Source organism: Alosa sapidissima, chromosome 1 (genome assembly GCF_018492685.1).
Source record: "Alosa sapidissima isolate fAloSap1 chromosome 1, fAloSap1.pri, whole genome shotgun sequence".
Lineage (NCBI taxonomy): Eukaryota > Metazoa > Chordata > Actinopteri > Clupeiformes > Clupeidae > Alosa > Alosa sapidissima.
This window is the reverse complement of record NC_055957.1, coordinates 25,708,651-25,733,650: the sequence shown is the minus strand read 5'-3', so window position 1 is coordinate 25,733,650 and position 25,000 is coordinate 25,708,651. Positions and strand designations below refer to the sequence as shown.

The 25,000-nt window shown below is 40.1% G+C and overlaps 1 protein-coding gene across 8 annotated transcripts; it reads left to right on the top strand.

Moving 5' to 3' along the window:
• The first annotated feature begins 839 nt into the window (after nt 1-839).
• LOC121680297 (interferon regulatory factor 2-like) lies at nt 840-22,561 on the top strand. 8 transcript variants are annotated; one of them, XM_042059693.1, is made up of 9 exons: nt 861-917; nt 2,674-2,713; nt 3,295-3,347; nt 3,494-3,592; nt 9,374-9,473; nt 9,909-10,085; nt 10,383-10,402; nt 10,578-10,637; nt 22,204-22,560. In XM_042059693.1, exons 4-8 carry the CDS (start codon nt 3,506-3,508, stop codon nt 10,635-10,637), a joined length of 444 nt encoding a protein of 147 aa, XP_041915627.1. In that variant the 5' UTR covers nt 861-917; nt 2,674-2,713; nt 3,295-3,347; nt 3,494-3,505; the 3' UTR covers nt 22,204-22,560. The 8 variants fall into 8 exon arrangements, with proteins under 8 accessions (XP_041915777.1, XP_041915545.1, XP_041915988.1 ...); XM_042059843.1 differs by lacking the exon at nt 2,674-2,713 and having other exon boundaries at nt 840-917; nt 22,208-22,560; XM_042059611.1 differs by lacking the exon at nt 2,674-2,713 and having other exon boundaries at nt 840-917.
• Nucleotides 22,562-25,000: the final 2,439 nt, after the last annotated feature.

Genomic DNA, 25,000 nt, shown 5'->3' with positions numbered 1-25,000 from the left:
AGTGATGATCTTGCTGTATATACAGCTGAATTAATTGCAATATGGTTGGCGTTATTATGGGTGGAGGAGTATAGATCTAAAAGTGTAGCAATATGGTCTGTCTCAAGTTCAGCTTTATTAAGTATAAGGAATGTACATTCTGAATCCAGGCAGGATATTATATATGAGAGAGTGCATTTGGTAAATAGGTTAACCAATTCAGGAGTCAGCATCCTTCTGGGGTGGGTTCAAGCCCATGTAGGAGTAGTGGGGAATGAAGTGGCAGACAAGTATGCTAAACAGGCAACAAAACAAGACAGTATAGGTATTCAGGTACAATATAGCAAAGCTGAAATTAAAAACATGATTAAAGCTAAGAATAAGGAAATATGGCAATATTTATGGGATAATGAAGTTACAGGCAGGCATCTGTATTCAATTCAAAAGAATGTAGGATGGAGTAGGAGTACCAGCAGAAACAAACAGGAGGAGGATATTTTGTTAAGAATGAGGTATGGGCATACAGGGTTGAACAGCACACTAGTTCTAATGAGAAAGCATGCTGATGTACTGTGAGTGTGGCATTCAAGAAACCGTATAGAACATGTCATAGTACAGTGTCCTAAATTCCAACAGGAACGACAGACACTTATAGAGCAGCTAGCACAAGAAAAAATAAGTCTGGACATAACCGATATACTGCAAAGAAATTCTGGGGAACAATGTTTTAGATGTGTTTTTCAATATTTGAAAACAACAGGTTTATTCCATAGAATTTAGAGGGATGTAGTATTCAGACCCACACTCCTATTCAGAAGGTGGCGGTAATGCACCTAAAAGCTGTTTGCCAACCGCCAAAGAAAAAAAGAAGAAGAAGAAAAGCAAAAGTTTCCTTGTTGTGGTCGGTTGGTTGGTGGTCTCGACATAAACAATAACAGGTAAAAAAGAGACAGCAAATGAGTTTAAGTTGTGTCTATTATGCATTGTCCAGCTGAGAGTGAAGTAGGTCTATTGACCGCAAATAGTGGTGTTACAGACTATCTATCTACAGACAAGCTATCTTTAACAGAATTTAGTTTGTATCATGTAGGGAAGTAACGTCGTTATTACGCCCTACGGTCTAAAGTCAAGTGTTATAACAACCTATAATAGCCTACCTAGTATCTCGGTTGATTTACAAGAGCTTAGAAAAGGAACGAGTATTTAATAAACCTAAGGCACGCGAGGAAGCGCGCAACTGAAACGCTCTGTTCGTGAAGCGTAGTGGCCGCCTCGCTTCCATACTTCTGTGCGTTTACGAAAACGCCGTTGCGGATACGTGCACCCATAGACTCTATGCGTGCACCAAAGGCTCGCTGTAAGCTCGTTTGTTTCCTGTAGAGCAGGGGTCTCAAACTCAAATGAGCTGGTGGCCACTTCTGCCAACGTCATCTGATTGGAGGGGCCACGTCAGTGTTAATAATACAAAAAAGAATGGCTATACTACACAAAACTGCAAACAGAAAGTGCAAGTCTTTTTATCTCTTTTTAGACACTAGCAACCTTAGATTATAAATAAAATAATTATCAAATAAATTAATGCAAATTATAAAAACAAACAAAAAGCATAATGTGTGCATACTAGGTATTTTTCTCTCATAACTTATTTAAACCTGCATGGCAAACCTTAGGTGCCAGGGTTAAGAAAACACCATTGGATTAACATTTCAAAAGGTTTGACAGTGGTCAGAGATAAAGTTCTACCGTAAATATAAAAATCTTTGAGTATAAACAAAAAGTTTATGAAGGGGGTAAATTTACCCATCTAATTTGCCACTGGATGGCAAGCAAGTCTCCCGTTTAATAGCCAAGTTCACCTAGCCTAAGGCCTGCCTTTGGTTCATTTAATTATTTTTTCTTGGATAGCTAAGCCTACCAAACGTCAAGCAAATAAAAAAATGACTTGTTCACGGTTGGAAATCAAATATCTTCACGTTATTTAGCCTAGGCATTTCATATAATGTAGCCTAGTGGATTGTGCGCCTGGTGTTCTATCACAAAACGTTTGTGCAGCAATACGCTTTTAAGAAAGGCTGATCTCTAATAATGGCAACAAAGAAAGACATTTCTGGTCCAATTTATTATTATATGTTCACCTAGCGGTTCAAACAAACTGCAGGTAACGTTGCAATTATGGGTGTATGGGCATTTGCTTAAAAAAGGTTGAGAACCATCTACATGCGAAATTCGCTGAATATTAGTGCAGATTCCCTCTTGTTCATTAAGAATTAAATTCTTAGTTCTTTGCTGCATCATAGCAAAGAACACAGTCTGAACGTACCAGATAAATGGTACAGCCCAATGGGGGTGAGGGTTTGAAAATCGTATTTCATTAGATTATATCCTGAATTGTTGGTATGTGATGGTAATACATTTGATTATATGCAATATATGATAACATTACATTTTATTACATTTTTTCAGTACCCCCTAAACTATTATTTTCATCCCATTTGGGAGGGTCCAAGTCTCATCTAGGGGAGTCGGACCGCCCCAATCCCCCCCGAAATTCGAACCATGGATGTCTAGCAACTAGTGGAGGAGAATACAAATGGGATGTGTACTTGGATCTATCGTCTATTTTAACCAGTGTTGTTGTTTGTCGCAATTAAAAATACCCTCAAGGGCCGAATTACATTATTATTTTGACATTAGGTCGCGGGCCGGGAGTATGAGATCCCTGCTGTAGAGCCAGGTGTGTTTGAACCTGCCGCTATTGTTAGCTCACTCGACTTCATGCAGCGCTGCTGAGATCTGACTTGATGTGATGCATGCTGGGTTGAACGCAATGCGTAGGCCTACTACTAGGCCTGCCAGAGAATGTAGACGGGCTCTGGGCCTGCTCTCTTGTAATTGACCCGCCCCTGCATGTACATTTAACAAAATATTAACAATTGTTGAAGGAAGTGTAACGGATGCCAGCTAGCTTAGCTGTGCTTGTGGATGGGCTAAATTGCTATTAAACCCGCTTAGCATCGTGACCATGCTGCATACATTTGTTCAAAACTGCTGCATTCAAGTTAAGGTCTTACAACAAAGTAAATTGGGGAGACTATAAACAAAGTTAAGTTATGCCAAGTTATATCAAGCCTTAAGCTAACTTTAGAATGCTGATTGCATGTCATCTGTGTAATAAGACTAACAAGAACATTTGCATGCAATTGCCTGCGTGATTTTGTGTGAATATTTAATCCAAAAATGTGTACCTGGTGTGAAAAAGATTTAATTCCACAAGTGAAGATATTAATTTGAGCTGCTCTGTTTCCCATGTTTTAGAAATAAGAGATTGTCTACAGCTGTGGTGTAGCAGAAGTTCTCACAGCCATCAGGTACATGTTGAATCCATTGCAGTGAAATGTATGGTGGCTTGCAACATGCTAGATCAGAAACCAAACTGAAGTGCACCATTCTAAAAAAAGAATACACAATGAGATCATACAGTTATTCCTGTTCTCGTCTTTCTCTTCCTGGGTAGTATCAAGCCATCATGCCAGTGCAAAGGATGCGAATGCGCCCTTGGCTAGAAGAACAGATTAACAGTGGTTTAATAAAGGGCCTCAGGTGGATTAATAAGGTTAGTAACCCTACATGATAGGGCTGTGCTTAATTCATAATTTTATTTGGCCTCCATTCAGTTAATGAGTTGGAATTTTGAATTTAATTGGTTCCATCCCACAGGAAGTGGAATTGGAATTTTAATTGGAATGAGAAAAAAAAGGAATTAAATTCATTGCAGTTCAAATAAATTCCACACAGTCAGGACCTTGAAAGAAGTTATTAAAATGGAATGTTTTCGTTCTCGGATTCTGGGTTTTGATTCTCAATACATTAGGCATGAAATTGATGCCATATACCTCAATTCAAAATTAAACTAAAAATGTAATTGAAATTCAAGTCATTCTCACTTCAATTTCGAATTTTGCACAGCCTTACTACATGATGATATCAAGAAATTAGATTTATGTTAATGTGTCTGGACAATGCTGATTTGCTGTATTCAAGCTCCATGCTGCCAAATGACATAGGCCTATGTCCACGAAAAAACTGAGTGCTGTGTAAACAATACAGCTCTGGAAAAAATGAAGAGACCACTGCCAGTTTTTTCTGATGTTATCCTACTGTTGCTGAGTGACATGCGAATGAGTTGACGGTCATATTCAAATTTGCAGTGGTCCCTTAATTTTTAGTCTCTTAATTTTGTATATGTTGGACATTTACGTGCATCTATTTGTTGTATTCATTCATTCAAGTGTTCATTTAGACAGGCAGACCTTTACATTACCATAGAATTGATGAACAGAGTGTTAACATATGGTGTACCAAATGATGTTACCATAGAAGGTGTACCAAATAAAGCAGTGCAACTATATTTGAAACAATTGTTTTTGACTGACTGTCATAATGGTCTCTCGATGTAGATTAACTATATACATGAATATTTAGGGTCAAAACCTATTGTTGTGTCTCGTAAGGCCTACTCTTAGTCAGAAGAGAGGATGCAAACTCTGGTGGTACCGATGCGCTGCCGTTAACGTTAAGCCATGAGAGACAATAAAACTTGCGATACCCTGAAATTCGTCTAGGCTATATGGGTCATTCCACGTCAATTCAACCAGGGCCCACGTACTTAGGTCTCAAAAAATTCTGAAAAAATTACCAGGTATACCTATGTTACCCAGGAGACACACTGTAAAATTACTCTTATGTAAGATCAATACTTTCCAAGATACAGCCAATTTTACAGGGGGAGGGGGGTGTCGATTTAGTTTGGCCTCTTTTTTTTGTCAAAGTTCACAAGCCCACAGCGCAAGAACTAAACCATGTAGGAGGCTCTTTTGCATGCTGGTACATAAATAGGAATAGTATGTAGCAAAATAGTCACGTTTGGTCTGGATAATCCTGCATGGTCATAGCTGTCCCTCAAAGTTGATACAAATTTTATTGGAGTTTTTGGCTGGGCTCTGTTTAAGCCTTCAGAAGACATATTTGTACTCAACATAGGCTCTTGATTTATTTTCCTTACTGAGATAAGTAGAAACACTCTCACAAAAAAACAATGAACAGAAAATAAATTCCTTCAGGGTCTGAACAGCAGACTTTACAAGTCTAAAAAATCATTTTGGTTCTCATTTTCAGAGCACCCAAACACCTTGTGGGAATATACAAAGATTTGTTAAATATTTTTTTCTTTATTCTCCATGATCTTTTCTTTTTAAAAACACCAATTTGACTTGTCTTATGCAAATCTTTCTTTTTCTCTTTCCACCCTGAATATGGGCAAAATGCACCATTGACATCAATATGTTTTGTATAGAGCTACCACAGGTTACTCTATACAACCACAGGTGGCAGTGTGGTGACTCTATATAAAACATATTAATGTCAATGGGGCATTTTGCCCATGTTCAGGGTGGAAAATAAAAAAGAAAGATTTGTATAAGACAAGTCAAATTGGTGTTTTCAAAAAGACGGGATCATGGAGAATAAAGAAAAACATATTTAAAAAATCTTTGTATATTCCCACAAGGTGTTTGGGTGCTCTGAAAATGATAACCAAAATGATTTTTCAGACTTGTGAGGTCTGCTGTTCAGACCCTGAAGGGATTTGTTTTCTGTTCATTGCTTTTTGTGAGAGTGTTTCTACTTATCTCAGTAAGGAAAATAAATCAAGAGCCTATGTTGAGTACAAATATGTCTTCTGAAGGCTTAAACAGAGCCCAGCCAAAAACTCCAATAACATTTGTATCAACTTTGAGGGACAGCTATGACCATGCAGGATTATCCAGACCAAACGTGACGATTTTGCTACATACTACTCCTATTTATGTACCAGCATGCAAAATTTGAGCCTCCTACATGGTTTAGTTCTTGCGCTGTGGGCTTGTGAACTTTGACAAAAAAAGAGGCCGAACAAAATCGACACCCCCCTCCCCCTGTAAAACTGGCTGTATCTTGGAAAGTATTGATCTTACATAAGAGTAATTTTGCAGTGTGTCTCCTGGGTAACATAGGTACACCTGGTAATTTTTTCAGAATTTTTTGAGACCTAAGTGCGTGGGCCCTGGTTGAACTGACGTGGAATGACCCATATATATTTAACACAAATAATGACACATATTGGTCGGCTTAAGTAAATTGCTTTATATGCTTGCAATAGGTTTAGGTTTTTGCTTTTTTAAACCTTTGGTTTAAATTAGAAAAATTTTGACATTTTCTAGGGGGTGGGGTATTACACATTGCCACTGTTTCCACCAATGATATGTATCGCTGCATCATCAACAACGTTCTTGGAACTAGCCTACGGTGTTTGAACGCTGGATGTAGCGAATTGCGACACAGGTACAATACTTTCTGGAAACGGGTGTTACAACGTCGTTGTCTGATCACAAGTTGCATCGTACCACAGTGGTTGAGCCACGTCGTTGCTAACACACCCCTGATTAGGTCTTACCTCCTTCGTGTAGGAGTTATAAGTCAGTGCCAGCCACTAAGTGAAGCCTGTTCGAAATTGTCCAAAGTTCGAGTTATAGTATAGGTGAAATGGTTCAAACAAACAGTCAATTAGTATAGTATAGTATAGTATATATACTTTTTTGATCCCGTGAGGGAAATTTGGTCTCTGCATTTTAACCCAATCGGTGAATTAGTGAAACACAAACAGCACACACAGTGAGGTGAAGCACACACTAATCCCGGCGCAGTGAGCTGCCTGCTACAATGGCGGCGCTCGGGGAGCAGTGAGGGGTTAGGTGTCTTGCTCAAGGGCACTTCAGCCGCGGCCCACTGGTCGGGGCTCGAACCGGCAACCCTCCGGTTACAAGTCCAGAGTGCTAACCAGTGGGCCACGGCTGCCCTAAGGGTTGAATTAAGGTTGAAGCCTTGCAGGATCCTGTTACAACATCAACCATGCCCGTTCAGTTCCTAGGGAAGGGTATGCAAAGTGCTGACATTCCCCATACAACCTAGTCTCGTTATCACCAGACCAAGCTCAATCTTTTAAGATTGAACATTGGTCTGGAGAGTCTGCTATGTATTTTGATAGCCATTTCTTTTACTACCATATTTCTCTGGAGACTCAGTCAGGATACAGGCTTTTATTCTTTTCAATGAGGGGCCAGTGCATGTTTGTGTCACCCCATCATGGGTTTCACCAGTATTCTCTGATAGAGATGCACCGATATGGAATTTTACCAAATCAGAGTTTGTGAGGGAAACTTAGGTTTAGTTTCAACTGCGGGTAACTGAATAAAGCTGCAACTCCTCAGACTGTATCTTATGTCCGTCTACTCTGTTGCGCACAACCTGCTGCAGCAGAAATGAAAGGATGTTGCCCCGAAGGTTTTAATAACTTATTATGATGACCTGTCTGGAACTGAAGCACGGTTAGCATATTTCTAGGTAATAATACAAAACCTAAGCTAAAGTAATGCAAATATAATACTAAAACACAACTTAGAACTAGGCCTACTTATGTACTCGTCCCACTAACGAGTTTGTTTATTTGTTTCCCCGACCAGCGCGGTAAAGTGCAAACACACCAGCACAAGACGGCTCTAGATAGGGCTGAGCTCCGCTCTGTTAAGGTTAAATGGCGGATCATTCACGAGAGGATTTTGAGATGCACAGATTCCCAAATGAACGCATATCCACAGATTTTGTTAGAGTGGTGAAATACATTCACACCGCTGACATTATATTGAGGAAAAAGTATAGCCAACCAAGCTCAAGTAGCTCAGTGTAGCCAGACGGACCTTACGTAGGCCTAAATTAGGACTTTAAAAAATATTGGCGCAAATTATCGGCCAGAATTCTGTTATCGGACCGATAATAATATTTTCATTTTTTCACTTATCGGCTAATAATATATCGGCCGCCGATATATCGTGCATCCCTATTCTCTGACTATACAAAATAAAATTTAACCTTAAGTAAGTTACAAACAAAGAGAAGGAGTGACCTCTAGTATGAATATGCAATATAAAGGTGTGGGGATGTGGTCTCTTGTTGTTGTGTCATCAGGCCTGGTCAGCTTTATTATTCTTTAATTAAGCTTCAAAGGCCTGGCCACATATTGTTTTAGCACCCCAACTTGCTCATGGCCAAGTGTTGACAATAGGAGGTCTGCTTCCCCATCCTTGCTCCCTAGTGTATACAATAGAGAGTCACCTGAGGATAAGCCAAAAGGCCCCTAGACAGTGCCTACTGAATTCTAATCATTCAAGGATAAACAATGGATACACTGCATACAGACCAAAGACACACACACTGACAAAAGGCACAAGAAATACACAGTATCTACATTTACAAAAAGGATTCTGATTCACAACACTTTCCATTTTCTACTGCACAAGAGGCGTGATCGACAGGCATAGTTCAAATGACTCTGTATGCAATTGGATAGTCATTCACCAATCTGACCAACGAAGGTGGGTGACGCTTGCAGAGCGACGCGAAAACTCCAGGCAGGAAACTTGCTGGAAACAATAAACGTATCGTAAAAGCACCAATTTCCACCCCTTTTGTTCAAAAATTCTAAAACAAAGATGATTTTTTAATACTTCAAAATAACATTTAATAAATTAACCTTACATTTTTCAGTAGCCATGTGTGTATAGATTTGAACAAAATCTGGTTTGGTTCTTAACTTTTGTTTGGATTTGTACACGCACCCTTACAACACTGTTTACAGCTTCAAGTCACGGTAAAATGACATTTTTGGTACATAGCTAATTTAGGTACACTTATGGGGTGGGGGCTTGCGTTTCTTTAGAGATCCGCCGACTTGGTTTGTATAGAAATGAATATTAAGTGATGAACAACTAAACTGATATATGGTTCACCACTAATATATTTGTTTCTAAATGGAAACATGGTATACATACAAAAAGCTTACTGCTGATTATTGTTTAAGACTGCATTCAGTACACATCTGTATTGAACCTAACGTCCTGTACCTAAACGGTTCGGTACGAATATGTGTACCTTTACAACCCTACCTGGGGCATTTACACCTGTTTTATTTTTGTTTATAAACTTTCAGCATTTCCTTCCTTGTAATTCCTGTAGCTGAGCTGCGTGGGCTTTTGGTGTGGTGTATGTACATTTTAGGAGAACCACATACCAGGGCTTTGTTTAGATTTTCCTGTTTTATTATGGTCATTTCAAGTTGTGGGATGTGCATAGACAACAATGGGATTTAAGTTTTACTCTATCTGTTTCACATACCATTATTCAATGTTGAACTATGCCAAGGTAAACATAGTTTTAAATTCTATGACCCTTTAAGATGTGTAACTGCATGTTGCTTACCATAGTTTTACCACAACTTTACAGAAACTAAACCTTCTTCCAATAGGATGAGAAGATATTCCAGATTCCTTGGACTCATGCATCAAGTAATGAATGGGATCTTGATAAAGATGCACCATTGTTCAAGAACTGGGCAATCAACACAGGTAAAACCCTTGCAAATGATGCTTGCTTAAATTATAGAATCACATAAAATAGGGGTGTAGTCTCTATTCTGAGTCTGCAGTGCATGCCAGCCTTTCTGGAGAAAGGTTGAAGGATTCACTAATGTTACTGCAAAGAGTCAACTCAGAATCTCTGACAGGAAAATGTCCCAGTTTTGAAATTAAGGCATTCAGCACTGGATATAAACAGGGATGTAGCCACAACTCACTAGTGCCTATTTGTTACTGTTGGTTATCAACAGTATGTGCAAATGTTTTCGTGTCCATTTTGACACTCTCTTCAATTTTGATATTACCATTAATGTTGTGTTTTTCAGTTTAGTTGTTTTAAATCAATGCTGCCTGCCCCCCTCCCATTTAGAAAGTAAATTAAATACTGATTTCTCGCAAGAAGTCATGTTTCCTGTTTTGTTGTAGGGAAATACCATCCAGGAGTTGACCAGCCTGATCCAAAGACATGGAAAGCTAACTTCCGCTGTGCAATGAATTCTGTTCCTCATATTGAAGAAGTGAAGGACAAGCATATGAAAAAAAAAAGCAATGCATTCAGAGTTTACAGGTTTCTAGTGGAACCTGAGCGGCCTGTAAAGAAAGGTGGGAGTTTTTTGTTTCATGAATCTCATAAAGCTGAAAATCAATATGGAAATGAATTTGTGGAATCAAATTGTGGAAATCAATTTGAAAGTTTTAAGGATGCAGTGTTGTTGCATATGATTTCAACAATCCATGTTTGTTTCATTAAACTTGACTTTCTGGTTTTAGTTAACACCAAAGCCATTTTATTTAGTTTAACTTGTCATATACTGGCACACTGTTTCTCAGAGTTAACCAAAAGAACAAAAGTAATGATTTGAGGTATTTAATGAATATGCAGAATCTTTTTATTTTCAGGAAAGGAGAAGAAACCGAAGGTAAATGACTTTTCTCTTTAGTATCAAATGTAAGTACACTCAATAGTGTGTAAGATATTGAGCAGATTGTTGCACCACTTAATATAATTCACAAACGGGGGCAACTGTTTGAATTGAAAGCCTTGTCTTTTAATGCTTAAAAATTATTATCTTTGATTTCCTGTGCCACCTCAAGGGATCTAATGAGCTAAAGAAGACCAGATGGAGCAAGAGACTGATAGCACAGAGACCATAGGTAAGCAGTTATCTGTTTTGTCTTATGGTTTTGTTCTTAAATGTCTTAAAGAAGCCCTATGCAACAATTTTAGCAAAAATTACCTTAATTATGCAGTGTTATGAGTCGTTCTGATGGTTCTACAACACTTTTTGGGTCGTTTGGGTCACTTTTTGGTGGGTGCTTCGTCTCCCCCTAGTGCTTCTCCGCGGAAAAAACAAATATGCAACTTTCTGGTCTCGGACCGAACAAATCCGGATATGACTCAGCGGAAGTATCCAATCGCGCCTTGAAAATGTAGTCAGATTGTAGTTTCTAAGAAGACTGCAAAACGGACTCCGACTTGGCTTTGTTGCTGTTGAAATTGTAGCCTACCCTTGGGTGAACTTCGTTTTTGTAATGTGGTTTGGTAGTCTCTTAAACAATGTGTTTGCTCGACCGTTTTATTGTGAGCCCTGTATGTGTTTAGCTTGGTTTCTTGATGGCTAGCTCGCTAGCTAGTGGGGGTTTAGCGTAGCAGTCACTTGCTACCGAAGCTGCAGGGGGAGCTATGTCGTGAAAAATGCGAGCCCAAATCAGGCGAAAACCCAGAAACAGCGAAGGAATAACCAGACCTGCATAAGGCTTCTTTAAGTGTTACTGTCACCATTGGCCCTCTCCTAACAGCAATTTGAGAATTATACAACCCCAATTCCAAAGAAGTTGGGATGTTTTGTAAAATGTAGATACAAAGTGAACACAATAAAAAACTCTTATCCCGGGGACATGAAATACCCTTTTCTGATTGGCAGGCTGCCGAGGTGTCCTGACATGCAGAATTAATAGACTTGGTGGAGGAAACTCCACTCCGCTCTGTGTCTTGAATTTCTTTGCCTCCGCCTCGTCCATTTAGTCTGTATATTGTATATAGACCTCGGCAGGTTGATTGGCAACATGGTTGGGTATTTAACTCATTGAATGCCAAGCTGTTTTCGGAAGCTTTGTCCTAGAGTGCCAGCAATCTAGACCATTGTTGATGATTTTTGTACAGCCACAGCATATTCTGTGTTATAGCTATGAACACATACAATGGCTCGTGTTACGGTTACGGGGACGCTGGCGAGACACGCCGCTCCGTCTGGCATCATGTTTTTGTTTGTATTCATGTAATGTTCGTAATTTTATGTAATGTTCTGTTAATTTTTTGTATTTACTTTTCTAGTTAAATGTAATCACTCTTTATTTATGTTATTTTCGATCGTTTTTGTGTTATTCTTAGTCCTTTTTTTCTGATTAACAAACTCGGCTGACACCATCAACGTCAAGTTAACGTTAACCAGCTTCCAATGGGCTGATGAGCGCCTTGGCTAGCCTGCCTTATGTCTCTGAAGTCCCTCATCCTTCCGTGACGCTGCACATCCAATGTCTGGACGGAGGGATTGCTCAGCAAGAATGCCTACTGCCTAACATCAATCTGCAAGAGATCTGCAGCTGCCACGACCACCGAGCTGCGGCTGACATGCGAGCTGCCATGCTAGCATCTACCGGTGCCTGGAGTCTGGATTGAGTGCTAAGAAACTCTGATGACAGCGTCAACCATCAAACAACAAACGGTCACTGTCTAGGACCACCGAGCTGATAATCAGCAGGGTCGCCCATCACAAATTCGGACTGTGTCCTTCCAGTGCTCTCCAGACTGCCAGTGAATTCTCCGGGTTTGTCAGTTATAAAGAACTTTGTTGGTGTTGCATCGTGAAGACACAGCTGTGCGCAGTTTTCACGCGGGTCATCTTTGCCCTTGGACATTTTCAGCCGGTTGGAAATTGGACTAATTTTATTTTAAATTTTTATTTATTTTATTTATTAATTTGTTTGTTGTATGTCTTGGTGTCACGGGTACGCTGGCGACTACGCCGCTCCGTCCGGCATCTTTTGTGTTTGTTATTTCTTAAATGTATGTCTTGGTGTCACGGGTACGCTGGCGACTACGCCGCTTCGTCCGGCATCTATTGTCTTTGTTAGTCTGTGTCAATGACAATGTCTTATATGTGGAGCGCTTTGGGTTGCACTCTGTGCATGTTAAATGTGCTATACAAATAAATCTGACTTGACTTGACTTGACTCGTTTGAAAGGTGAAACTTTAAGCTCTCAGTGGGTGCAAACCGTGTATTTCTACACGCTTCTGTTCCTGAGAAATCGCAAGCTAAACAGTGGCTAGTGTTCATCAAAATCGCTGTTTTTTTTTTTCTAGAAATGGAGATATAACGTCTTTCATGAAATATGTGTTGCCTGTAAAGTTTCCGGGAAGTGACCTACGAGACCTGGCGAGACTGCCACCTAGTGATAGACCCACGAAAATGGCCTGGTTTTGAGCTGACGTGCATGCGTCACTGATTCGACCCAAAGCGGCAACCGAGTTATGATCAAATGTCCAGATAAAATGTCCAGATTGTGCGTTTTCATGAGTTTTCGATCGTCATATATTTAATTTCCATTCATCACAGAGTTCCCAAAATCACATATAAGGTGTGTTAGAGTGTATAGTTTCGTAATTTAAAAAAAAAGCTAAAAACGCATGGGAAGGAAAAACGTAATATTACGTTTTTGGCACTCAATGAGTTAAAGAGCATCTCGGGGAGGCAGAGTCTCCCAGAAGTAAAGATGGGGAAACACTGCATCAGCAAACAGTAGCTGCTTTCAGACATAGGTGTAAGTAACGGCTCGTGTCCATTATCGTGTCAAAGCCCACCGCGCCACACATAGCCCATTCATTTCCTATGGAGAGCGGCAAGGCGTGGTTTACGCTTCCGCAATGCACCTTGGGAAGACGACGCGGCCATTTGAACAGAGGCGGCGTGTCAAGAAGTTGGGCTCGGCTGAACTTTATGCAAATGAGAGCGGTTAACGCGAGGCGGTTAGCCAATGAAAGTACATGTTCGGTAAACAAGTGCTGTCCTTTGCTCTAGTCTTCCGGTCCGGAACAATAGCCTGCCAGAAATATTTGTTCCGCCTGATAATCGTGTTGGTTTTATGAAAATATATTAAAGGGACACCAGGCAAGCCTGATGCTTTTTCTCTACAAAACTCCCCCTCGCTCGGTCTGAAGCTCTTTTTCTTTTCTTTGCATCTTCCGTCAAGGGTTTTTTGCTGCTTCTTCGCCGGCTCTGCCATTATACACACGTTTGCAACAAACGCTAACGTTTCGTTAGCCTGCCCTTTGTGCTGTAAACTGATCCTGCTTCGGTCGGCGGGTACGATACACTGAACTTGCAAGCGGGATATTCTGCCTACAGGCAATAGGGGCGGGCGAGAGAGTCTTCATTCGCCCTGTAATGAGTCATTTAACCATATACCGACTTACGAAGATGAGTAATTAACACAAAAACGTTGCCTGGTGTCCCTTTAAGCTATATAGTGGCGAAGCCGTTAAGTTTAGAACAAGTTCGCCACTGCACCCTATCAAAAAGACCTTGTTGGTGACTTGAACCAAGACAGAATGTGCTTTGGAGGAACATGTCAGTGATATTTGTGAGTGTTTCAATAAAATATGTTAACAGTAGTAGGCTACCTCCACTTTAGTAGCCTACGTTAGCTGGCATTGTGTAATTACATAAAACGTTACACCATACACTTTAGCCTATACACGCCCACAAGTGGCGACGGGAGAGAGGGCTAGGCGTCTGCGTCTACGCGCCGCAATAATAGACACGTACCGTTAGCCCGCATGTTCTGCGGATATCAAGCGGTTGGGCTGTATATCTGAACAACATAACCAGGCATTTGGAACTCGGAACTTAGCCGGCTCTTACACTACTCCCCTCCTAGTAGGACATGTCTGAAAGCAGCTAGTGCAACAACAAAGTATAATAACTTAAGACCCGAATCTGTAAACAAAATCACTGCATGGGTTCAGCAAAATGTCCGATAACCATTGTCTGTGAACACAGTTTTATCACAGAAATGATGGTTAAAACTCTGCCATGCAAAGGAAAATAACATATAAACATGATTCAGAAATGCTAATGTCTTCTTTGGGCTCAGTCTCATTTAAGATGGACTGAGGCGAGGTGGAAAACTAAAATTTGAAATTCCCCCTGGAAATCATAGACTCCACACCAGGCCTAAGAAGAGAGCACAGTGCAAAAGCATAAATTATGGTATGGGGGTTCCAGAGTTCACGTTAGCCAGCTACAGCCGGTTTCATGTGTAGTTGTCCAGCAAAAAAATATAAACGGACAGAATGTCCGGTGGAAAATATGGCACATTTATTATGACCGCTGCGCAGTGAAGCTTAGTTAGTTTGTTTTTTTTCTTCTGGGTTTTTTTTTTTTTGGTGGGCATGTAGCCCGCAAGGATGACCCGGAACCATTGTTTTTCGCTTTGATCCTTCACCCCTGCACGAAATTGGAGGTGTCGGATCATAATGACACCCTCTGAATGCATGCCAATTTCGTTCATGGGGGGACCATACAATAAATGAATATATGTGTACATTTAGTGACTGTGACGCACACACTCGCACTCACACACACACACACACACACACACGCACGCAAACACACACATAAAGATACATGCACACACACACATAAACACACACACACACTGGATCTAATTGAGCCAAAGCCGAGCTAGCCAGGCCCAGAGCCTCTGGCCGGGCCGTGCCGGGGATAATTGCTTTCACAACTTCAGGTGCGGGTGCTAACTGGTGCCACTTCGGGGCTATGTTGGTGCTACTGACCCCTGATTTCTGACCCAACCTAAACGTTGGGCCACTTGGCACTACAGCGGGGCTAGGGGTGGTGTCAAGGTGAAGGCGGGGTCAACCCGTTGTGTGTGGAGCCGAGAAACATGATTTGATCTGTCTGACATAGGCTATAAAAGCAGCAGTAGGCCTATTTGCTAACAGTACACAGAGTTTAGAGATAGCGGTTACGTCCGTATTAAAGATGTTTGCCTGCCGTAGGCTAACTCTGCCCAGAGGTCGCCATGTAGCACAGTAAAAAGTGAACTTATGAGTTAACTAACATAAGGCCTTTTCACACAGAGATCACGCAAAATTTGCGGGAAGAGGAGACGTCTTTTTGCCGCAACGTTTGTCTGAAAACGAGGTGAAAATTTGCCGGCCTTCTGATCTGTTCACATGATGCAGCATTTTGGGGAGCCAGGATGCAGGATTAGCTAGCAAATTAAAATGTGACGTACAACAGGGGGCGCGTAGAGTGATGGTCGTTGGTCTTATTATGTGTGGGCCTTCAGATGCAGCAGGTGTGTGATTTCCAAAACCATGGCGGGAGAACCGACTGCACTTTGGTTAGCTTGCATTTGTAGTACCCTATCTATCATAATTTTACCATTAGGCTACTACACACTGACGAAGGCCATCAGGCCGAAACGTTTGTCAATTAACCCCTGTGCTAAAATGGATTAAAAGAAAGAAAAAGATTTTTGGAGTGCAACCATTTGCTATTTTTTACCATTAGGCTACTAAAAATAATTTCTGGGTTGAGCCTATTTGCTATGGTAACCTAGCAACCTGTGTGTGTGTGCACACGTGCAGTGTGTGAGGGAAGATGAGGGTGCATACGGTATAAGAAGGGGTTCTTTTTTAGGCATACTGTCTTGCAATTGAACGTGAATAAGTTTACTACTTAAAAACATCAAAGCTAAACATTATATCACGACATCGCTACAAATACAGTATGTGATTAAAATCAGCCAACATCAATGTAGGCTATAGGCTAAGTAGATAGATGATAGATAGCCTACTTTATTGACGCTTGGTGAAACAACATGGAGTGGATGTTTTCGGTTCAGATGCTTGTTCTTTTACTTTTTGAGTATGTAATGATCCCAAAACTTTACTTGAAAACTTTAGACATTCTCTGCCATCTTGACTCCGCCATTGCGCCAGCTAAATTCAGAATGTATCACGATTCACGCGCTAGTGGTGTGCTTCCTGAACAACGGTCCGTGTGGAACAATCAGATCCCTGCGCGTATAGTGCGCGTCATAGTAATTTAACGAGGCTTCGAGGCAGGGTTTTTGCCTCGAGTAATTTTTGTAATCGAGTTATTCGAGAGAAAATAACAGGGGCCCTAGTACTGACCCTTGAGGCACCCCATATTTTACCATAGTCTGGGTAGACGGTTTATTGTGAACCTGTACAAATTGTCTGCGGTTAGAAAGGTATGATCTAAACCAAGCGAGTGCTGAGTCTTTAATGCCTATCAAATGTTCAAGCCTGTGGAGTAGTATGTCGTGGTCTATGGTGTCAAAGGCAGCGCTGCGGTCCAGGAGGACCAATATTGATATATGTCCATTATCTGCAGCGATGAGGAGGTCATTAAAAACTTTAACTAAGGCTGATTCAGTACTGTGGTGAGCTCTGAAACCAGACTGATATAACCAATCAGTCTGGTTTCATCATTAGAAGATGATGATTGGTGTAAACTTTGTCACAACGTGATAAGCAGTTCTGGCACTTAAAAACGCAACATTCCATTCAGTCATAAATCATTCAAGCGTAGTGCTCGTCATGAAAAGAAAACAGCATCTTAATATTTTTCAGGTGTTTAACAGTAGCCTAATAGGCGCACTGTTAGCAGTTATGCCGAAGGCAGTGAGATTAGGCATTGCATCCTACAGTCACTCCGTTTGGAACATCGCAGTTCGGGTTGATAAGATTCAGTTAATGCAAGTAGGCTATGGATCGTCAAAGTTTGGGACAACCAAACAGCAGTGTAAGCAAATCCTAATTGTTAGGTTACCATAGCTGTCTTTTCTCTAGGCCTAGGCCTATCGGAAATCGCGACATAAGCTCATTGGTTTCTTTATTCTTTTCTTTCTTGTTCACGTGTTGGGTAGTGAAGCGATAAAGCATTTAAACATCATGTGAGCCAGAGCCGATATGGACCGAGCTGCTTGCTCTGTAAAGGTATTTCTGTCCCACCCAAATTTCGTTAAAATGGTGTGTTTAGCAGCCAGAATTTAAAACAATTCCCGGGGGTGAAATCTCCCTCATCACAGAACTTTGAAAAAGCTTGAAACAGCGCAAATTAATTTAGTCTTTTATGCAGTGGAGAAAGTGACAGCGCACAAAAAGAGAGTGCGTTCAAATTCACCCATTCTTTGCTGAACTACTTGTGAAGTAGCCTACTCATCACAGACATCACATTTATCACACGAAAGAGCTTTTTCTCAGCTTTTAAACGATGTTAGACGTTAGTTGTTGTGGTAAACGGTTCGCGAGTAAAGTAACTTTAATTTAATCATATTACATTCTGCGCCCGTCTACCTACCTATTCATCTTGGTGGAATACTTCGCAAACTTTCCCTCAACACATGACAAACCATATATCAGAATAAACAGCAGACCTTACCGAACACAAAGGTGTAAAGCATTCCCCTGTACAGTTAGCCATTCCAGAGTAATCCGGTTTTAAATTTGCAGCAACACTGTAAAAAGTTTAATGTAAAATTTACAGCAACTTGCTGGCAGCAAATAACCAGCAAGTTGCTGTATTTCACTCTACAGTACACCTACTGTATATGAAATCACAGTACCTATGCCTGATACTGTAAATGCAAACTACAGTAGTGCTGTAATGTATACAGTATTGAATTGTCTACCGTATTTTTAATCACAGTACTTATGGATCATACTGTAACTTAGTACAGTAGTAATACCAGTGCTGTAATATTATATACAGTAATTTTGGGAAATTCATATCCTGCTTTATCTACAGCCAGGATAAATTTCACTAGGCCTAGGTATGGTTTAGGCTACACAAACTTGCATAAATAACCATTGACAACTTGTTATCAGTTTGAAAAGCAAGTACATTTATTCACTTTTTTTCCGTTTAGAAATTCTCGTGTGCTGCATCCTAACGTTAGACCAACGGTTGCAGTCTGCCTGATCCACCACCAGTATCAGAGTGAAGCAGCACCTAGCAGAAATAGAAGAAAAAAAAGATAAACGGTGTTAGATAACAATTTTCAACTGAAACTGAAGGCTACTTACAAGTGAAACTTTAGAATAATCATTTATATATATACTGTATGTTTTTTTAGTTTACTGTCAAAATGCCAGGCTGAAGATGGTGTTAGCATAACTCAGTTTCGCAAGGTATATTTAGCTGCTAACGTTAGCCAGCTGGGTGAGCTCATTGATGATGTTTGCTTGCAGCAACACATAGATATATGTACTGATTACGATGAGTTAACGTTACATAAGTTAGCTGGTAGCAGCTAAACCTCCACGTTAACGTTAACCAGCAGCACATCATCTTCAGCCTAACATTGTGACAGTAACATACTAGGCCTAGCACTACTAGCGAATGTTTTATATAAATTATATGAATATAATAAACTGAGAACTAAGGTAGGCCTAATATAAACGAGACTACCAAAACGTTAACGTAACATAAAACATTAACGTTAATGCCACCTTCACAGCAACAGCAACTATGATAGCTAGCCTGACGTTACTTACTTAGTTGATCCAACAAGCATGGATGAGTTTGTAAGTTAGACAGTACAACGTACATAGACTGTACACATGCCTGAATTTAATGTAGTACAATTTCACAATGAAACATTAACGTTACATAAATAAATGCTTGCTTACCATTAAGGTGGAGCTGCGAACTTGACAGAGTGCTGAACACCGTTGGTCTGACTGACTGAACTGTTGCTCAAAAATGATCTCCCGCCGCCGGACAGTTCAAACGTCGTCGCGCGGTGCATGTTTCAATCACCACGTCAAAATTTCCCATTAAACCATAAATCCATGACTTTTCAAAATGATGATTTGGATGGAAAATCAACATAATATCAATGTCACCTTGCTATCTGGGAGCTTAACTTTGTATTTATGTGCAAAAAGAAAACAGAAAACCCCAACTGATTTTCCGCCATGTTTTTTCAAAATTTTCAAAAAGCTGACAAGTGAGGGAGGAGTCAGATTTATTACTGTGTTATGATTCGCAGCAAATTTTTATTACTGTAGTTTGACCATTTTTGACCATAATTCATAGCGAAACTACAGCAACATACTGTATTCACAAATACAGCAAAGATTGTTAAGGCGGAGCAAGATACTTCGTCGTAGTTCATGTCTATGGGCGCGAAATGGGGATCGAATCCTGTCTGCATAAAGAGGCGTGTCGATGACGTATTGACGAGCGTACGTTGCAACCGGCCAACAGCAGCTGCATAAATAACCGGCGCACACCTGATATAAGGTTGATTTTCTCCAGACTGGAATGCTCAAAAATGCTAAAAATGTACCTGAAATGTTCAGAAGGGTTTGAGGATCATGAAAACGTGCCCGAAATTCACATTCCTAACTCTATAGAACTAAGACCTTAGCATATGTGGTGAAATTCTGAGCTATGCCCATAGACTTCAATGGAGCAGTCGCTGCCTCTGCTCTGCATAAAGGGGGATTTTGACCCCCCCCTCGTGCGATCCGGGTTCCCGGAAGTGGCTCCTGATGAAACATCTTGCTCCGCCTTAACAATCTTTGAATACAGTACACATTTTCCTCAAAAACAGCAGTGATGCTGTGAAAATCACAGAATCTTGTTACAGTGAATGTCTATGCACGTCTCCAACTTTGGGGTTCACAATGTGTTTAAATTGTTCAATACGTGATTTTATAACAGGCCAAATACAAAATAAATGTTACAAATATCGCCTAGATATCTATAAACATTAAAATCAGAGGATATACATATAGGGCAGACAGACGCTCATGAGTTCATGCTTTGTTTTATCGCTGCATTCCGAGCTATGTCAACTCTAGCAGGCGTTAAATGACTGGAGATTTTGCTAATTTAAAGATTTAAAGATAATGTGCTGTCTCTGCTACTTTTGATCAGTTAGATTTATTTGCAATCTCTTGTGGTGGGCTGGACATAGCATCAAAATGCCCACCCAGATTCCCCTTTCCGCCTTAACGCATTCACACTGGTGCCGGAACGAATTGTCTTGGCAAAATGTCTAGGGTGCTTGGTAGTAAATTTGGCGAGACACTTTGTCCCGCCGTTCCGCCTCGGTCTATGTGAAAGGGACAGTCATTCCGCGATTCTGGTACATAAAATCGCGGGGATTTTGGCAGTGGGAAAGGGCTTATAGACAAGCGTCCCACCTTACACTCCTGCCAGTGTGTTTTATGCTATATATCGATAGTGTGGAATACTTAAGAGAACTATCGTAAAAGCACCAATTCCTGCCCCATTCTACAATAAAGATGTTTTTTAATACTTCAAAATAACATTTGATAAATGAACCTTACATTTTCCTGTAGCCAGATGTGTAGATTTGAACAAAGTCTTGTTTGGTTCTTAGCAGGACTCCAGCTGCAGGAGCATCTACTACCTTCAAAATCCTATTTTCTTTACTGTGCGCTCGGAGTTTGGTACTGGGCTAGTGGGTGCCCACTCATGCGACACATCCTCGCAAAATCAAAATTCCACAATCCAAGCAGATTTGTATAGCCTGATTTGTAAACACTGTGACCAGATTTGTAAACACTGTTTATGGCTCTTCGAGTCACGGTAAAATGTCATTTTTGGTACATAGCTCATTTAGATACACGTATGTTGTGTGTGCTTGCTTTCCTTTAGGAATCCGCCGTCTTGGTTTTGTATAGAAATGAATATTAAGTGACATACACATAAAAGGGCGGAAATTGGTGACTGACTTCGTTAGCATACAGGATATGATAGAGAGATACATGACTTTCTGCTTATCCTGTTTGAAAATGGGTGGTATTGGTGAGGTTTTCACAAGCGGTGGCGTGTCGAGGTGTAATCCGGAGAGGCTAGTAGCCTGACAGTCTGAACACAAAGTTCTCAGGGATATGAGGCTTGTAGACCTGGGCAACTATCAACAGGTGGCCCCCAAATTACTCTAGCCTGGTCTGGCTCGACGGTCTGAAGTGACCATTGTTCATAGTGACCATTGGTTACCTGTCTGACCAAGGCCCTTCGTCTCAGATTACTCAGTTTGGCTGAGCGGCCAGATCTAGGAAGACTGTTGGTTGTTCCAAACTTTTCCATTTGAGAATGATGGAGGCTGCCGTGCTCTTGGGCACTTTCAATGCTGCAGACATTTTCTAGTGGCTTGGTTTTCACTCAGACATACATCATCAACTGTGAGACCTTATATAAAGAGATGTGTGCCTCTCTTAATAATGTCCAATGAATTCATTTAGGCACAGGTGGACTCCAATCAAGTTGTAGAAGCATCTCAGGGACAATAGAAGATAGAAGTAGGATGAAGTAGGATGCACCAGAGCTCAATCGCAAGTGTCATAACAAAGGGTCTGAATACTTATGTAAATGAAATAGTTTAGTCTTTTATTTTTTTTTTTGTATAAATTTACAAAACACTCCAAACGCCTGATTTTTGTGAAATGAATTGAATCCATTATAAGATGAGTCTGAAACAAAACAAAATGTGGTCTGAAAACTTTCCGGTTGCATTGTACATTACCCTGCCACAGTATTTCATCTTTATAGAATTTCTATGTGGGCTGTTTCATAGGATCCCAATAACCTTCATTTTAATGCGACCATCTGCTTAATTTCTCTTTAAGCAGCCTCATCTCAGAATATCAGTGTTGGCTAAAAAATTGACGTAAGGATTGGGAGGATTTCCACTACATATCCAGAAGCATCACACCTGGATTCCCAAAACAAAACTGCTCAAGATGTGCATGGCAGGAATGAACGCTATCCAAATCACAAGGGATCCATCACATCACAAGGGATCCAGCTATACGCTGTCTTATGAGAAGCAGAGTCCTGCATCTATGAGCATCATTGAATGAATTGGAATTGGAAGGTTTGACCATAAACAAAATTGGGTAACACTCCATAATAAGGTGCCATAATAAATAGCAAACTAGTAATTACCTAACCCTTTGTTAATATTTGTTAATTGTTACTAACATATCTATTTGGCACAAGTTAATAGTTTTTTCATCATTAATTAAATATTAGTTGTTCTGTATGTTAATGTTTTAGCAAATCTATTAACTAATATTGTATTAATATGTGTTTCACTAGTTCGCCCTTCTATATGATTGCTTCAGCTAGACTAGAATGTATGGGAGAAGTGCGTGTTTGGCAAGGTAGCTGTCCGTGGTCCTGGAGTGCCTGGAGCGGATATCGCGATAGAGCGATGACCGCTTGCACCCCCCTGTGTAAGGAGGATGAGTAACAGGGCAATTGGTGAAATGGAGGAGTAGGGGGAGGAGGGGGGATGATTTCGCGAACGTCGGAGCGTGTGACGTATGGAAAAGGAGGTCGGCTTAAATAGGCCTACCCTGCGGCGGCAGTGGGTGAGTTAATTGCTGTCAATCATCCCGAAGGCTCCACCCGAACTTTGTTTATAAAACATCATTAATAGTTAACTAAATGTCTTTTTGGCACTAATTAACAGTTATTTCTTACATCATTTAAATGTTAATTGTTTATTTGCAAACTATATGTTAATAGAAAAGTTAATGACTTATTATTATTATTTAACTAATTTTTATTAAACTGTGCTTCTGCCTATCCCAATATGAACCGCTCTCCATAGGACCCTTGCAATAGATAGATAGAGACTTTATGATCCCCAAGGGGAAATTCAAGAAAAAAAACACAGAGCTACCTTGACATGCTGCCACTGTTGTCGGCGCCGGAACCGCTTGCAATAAAGTTGGTTAAGCTTAATTAATATATTAGTAGTATATAGCTAAGCGTGGGGCCCTTTATAATAAAGTTGGTTAAGCTTAATTTATATATTAGTAATATATTACTATCAGTATGGGGGACCCTTATAATAAAGTTGGTTAAGCTTGATTAATATATTAGTAATATATAACTAGTCAGACGGTGAAGGGACTGAGACCAAAACTAGCGTATCACATTTATTCCTTTAGGAAAAGTTAAGTAGTTGAATGGGCTATATTACATGCATCATTCCTATACCATCACTGTCAGCCCTACTAGCAAGGGAGACATGCGACATGGAATGTTCAGGTGCACAGAACGACCGTTTATTAATATTCTGAGACTCACTAAACACTCACAGACGTAGACCATACGAAGGTAATGCATAAACATAATGCTAAACTAAATGTACATTCATTTCCTGCTAGACTGAATTGCACTTTCCATGCACACTAAGCTAAACTACATTGAATGCATGGAAAGTTGCTATCAATAGCGGAGTTTACAACTAGTCACGTTAGACTCGGTGTGTATGAACTCGTGGTCATAATGAAAACATTAATAAACGTTCTCTAAGTTGCTAGAATTGCACCCAAATCTTAACAATACATGTAAAGTAACATAATACAGGTGATGTATCAAAGTGTTCAACTTAAACAACATTTTACAGTTACAAAACTAAAACAAAGTGGGGAGTGCTTTATACAGTCAACCTACGCAATGCAAAGCATATGCTTCTGATCGGCTATGGCAACAATACAAGGACAAAACGCAGCAGAGCTGCATTATAGCGTTTCTCCAAAGGGGGCTCCAAAAAACCAATCTCAATAAAGCTGCTTAATTACGGTGAAAATCACATAGAAACACTAAACTACATTTCTACTCTGTTACACCCCCCTCCCCTGAATTTCACCAAATTAAAGCAGCAACCAAATAGTACTTCCAAAGGCAAAGAGTACACTACTTTCAAAGACTAGACAGAGAGTCACCAATTACAGGACAGCCAACCACAAAGGTATCCAATAAGGATGAAGTGGAAGAAGAGGAGTGCAAACTCTCACACAACCAACCACTGGCAGTAGGGTGCCTTATACACCCCACAAGACCCTAAAGCCATAAACCATAAATTTCATAAATTCTCCACAAAGCTAATCAGAAAAGCTAGATAAATAATAATATGTCATTAACTTTTATATTAGCATATAGTTTGTAAATAAACATTTAACATTTAAATGATGTAAGAAATAACTTAATTAGTGCCAAAAAATATATTTAGTTAACTATTAACATATGTTAATACAATATTAGTTAATAGATTTGTTAAAACATTAACATACATTTTATGCAAACAACTAATATTTAATTAATGGTGAAAAAACTATTAACTTGTGCCAAATAAATATTTTTACAATTAACAAATATTAACAAAGGGTTAGGTAATTACTAGTTTGCGATTTATTATGGCACCTTATTATGGAGTGTTACCCAAAATTGTTTATAGCCTGTAGCAGCAGGCATGTAGACACATCAAAATAAATTGCTATTTTCAAACCACTGACGAGGCTTGTCAGTGATTAGCGATTTATTTTGATGTGTCTACATGCCCGCTGCTACAAGCTGTAAACCAAAAGGTCTAGTTCAAAACTCCTCCAATTAATGTAATTTTGCTCCCA

Coding starts and splice junctions, on each gene's coding strand:
- LOC121680297 (XM_042060131.1), top strand. CDS start 3,506: ATGCCAGTGCAAAGGATGCGAATGCGCCCTTGGCTAGAAGAACAGATT. Junction 10,086..10,382: donor TGAGCGGCCTGTAAAGAAAG/GTGGGAGTTTTT, acceptor TTTTATTTTCAG/GAAAGGAGAAGAAACCGAAG. Junction 10,403..10,577: donor GAAAGGAGAAGAAACCGAAG/GTAAATGACTTT, acceptor TGCCACCTCAAG/GGATCTAATGAGCTAAAGAA.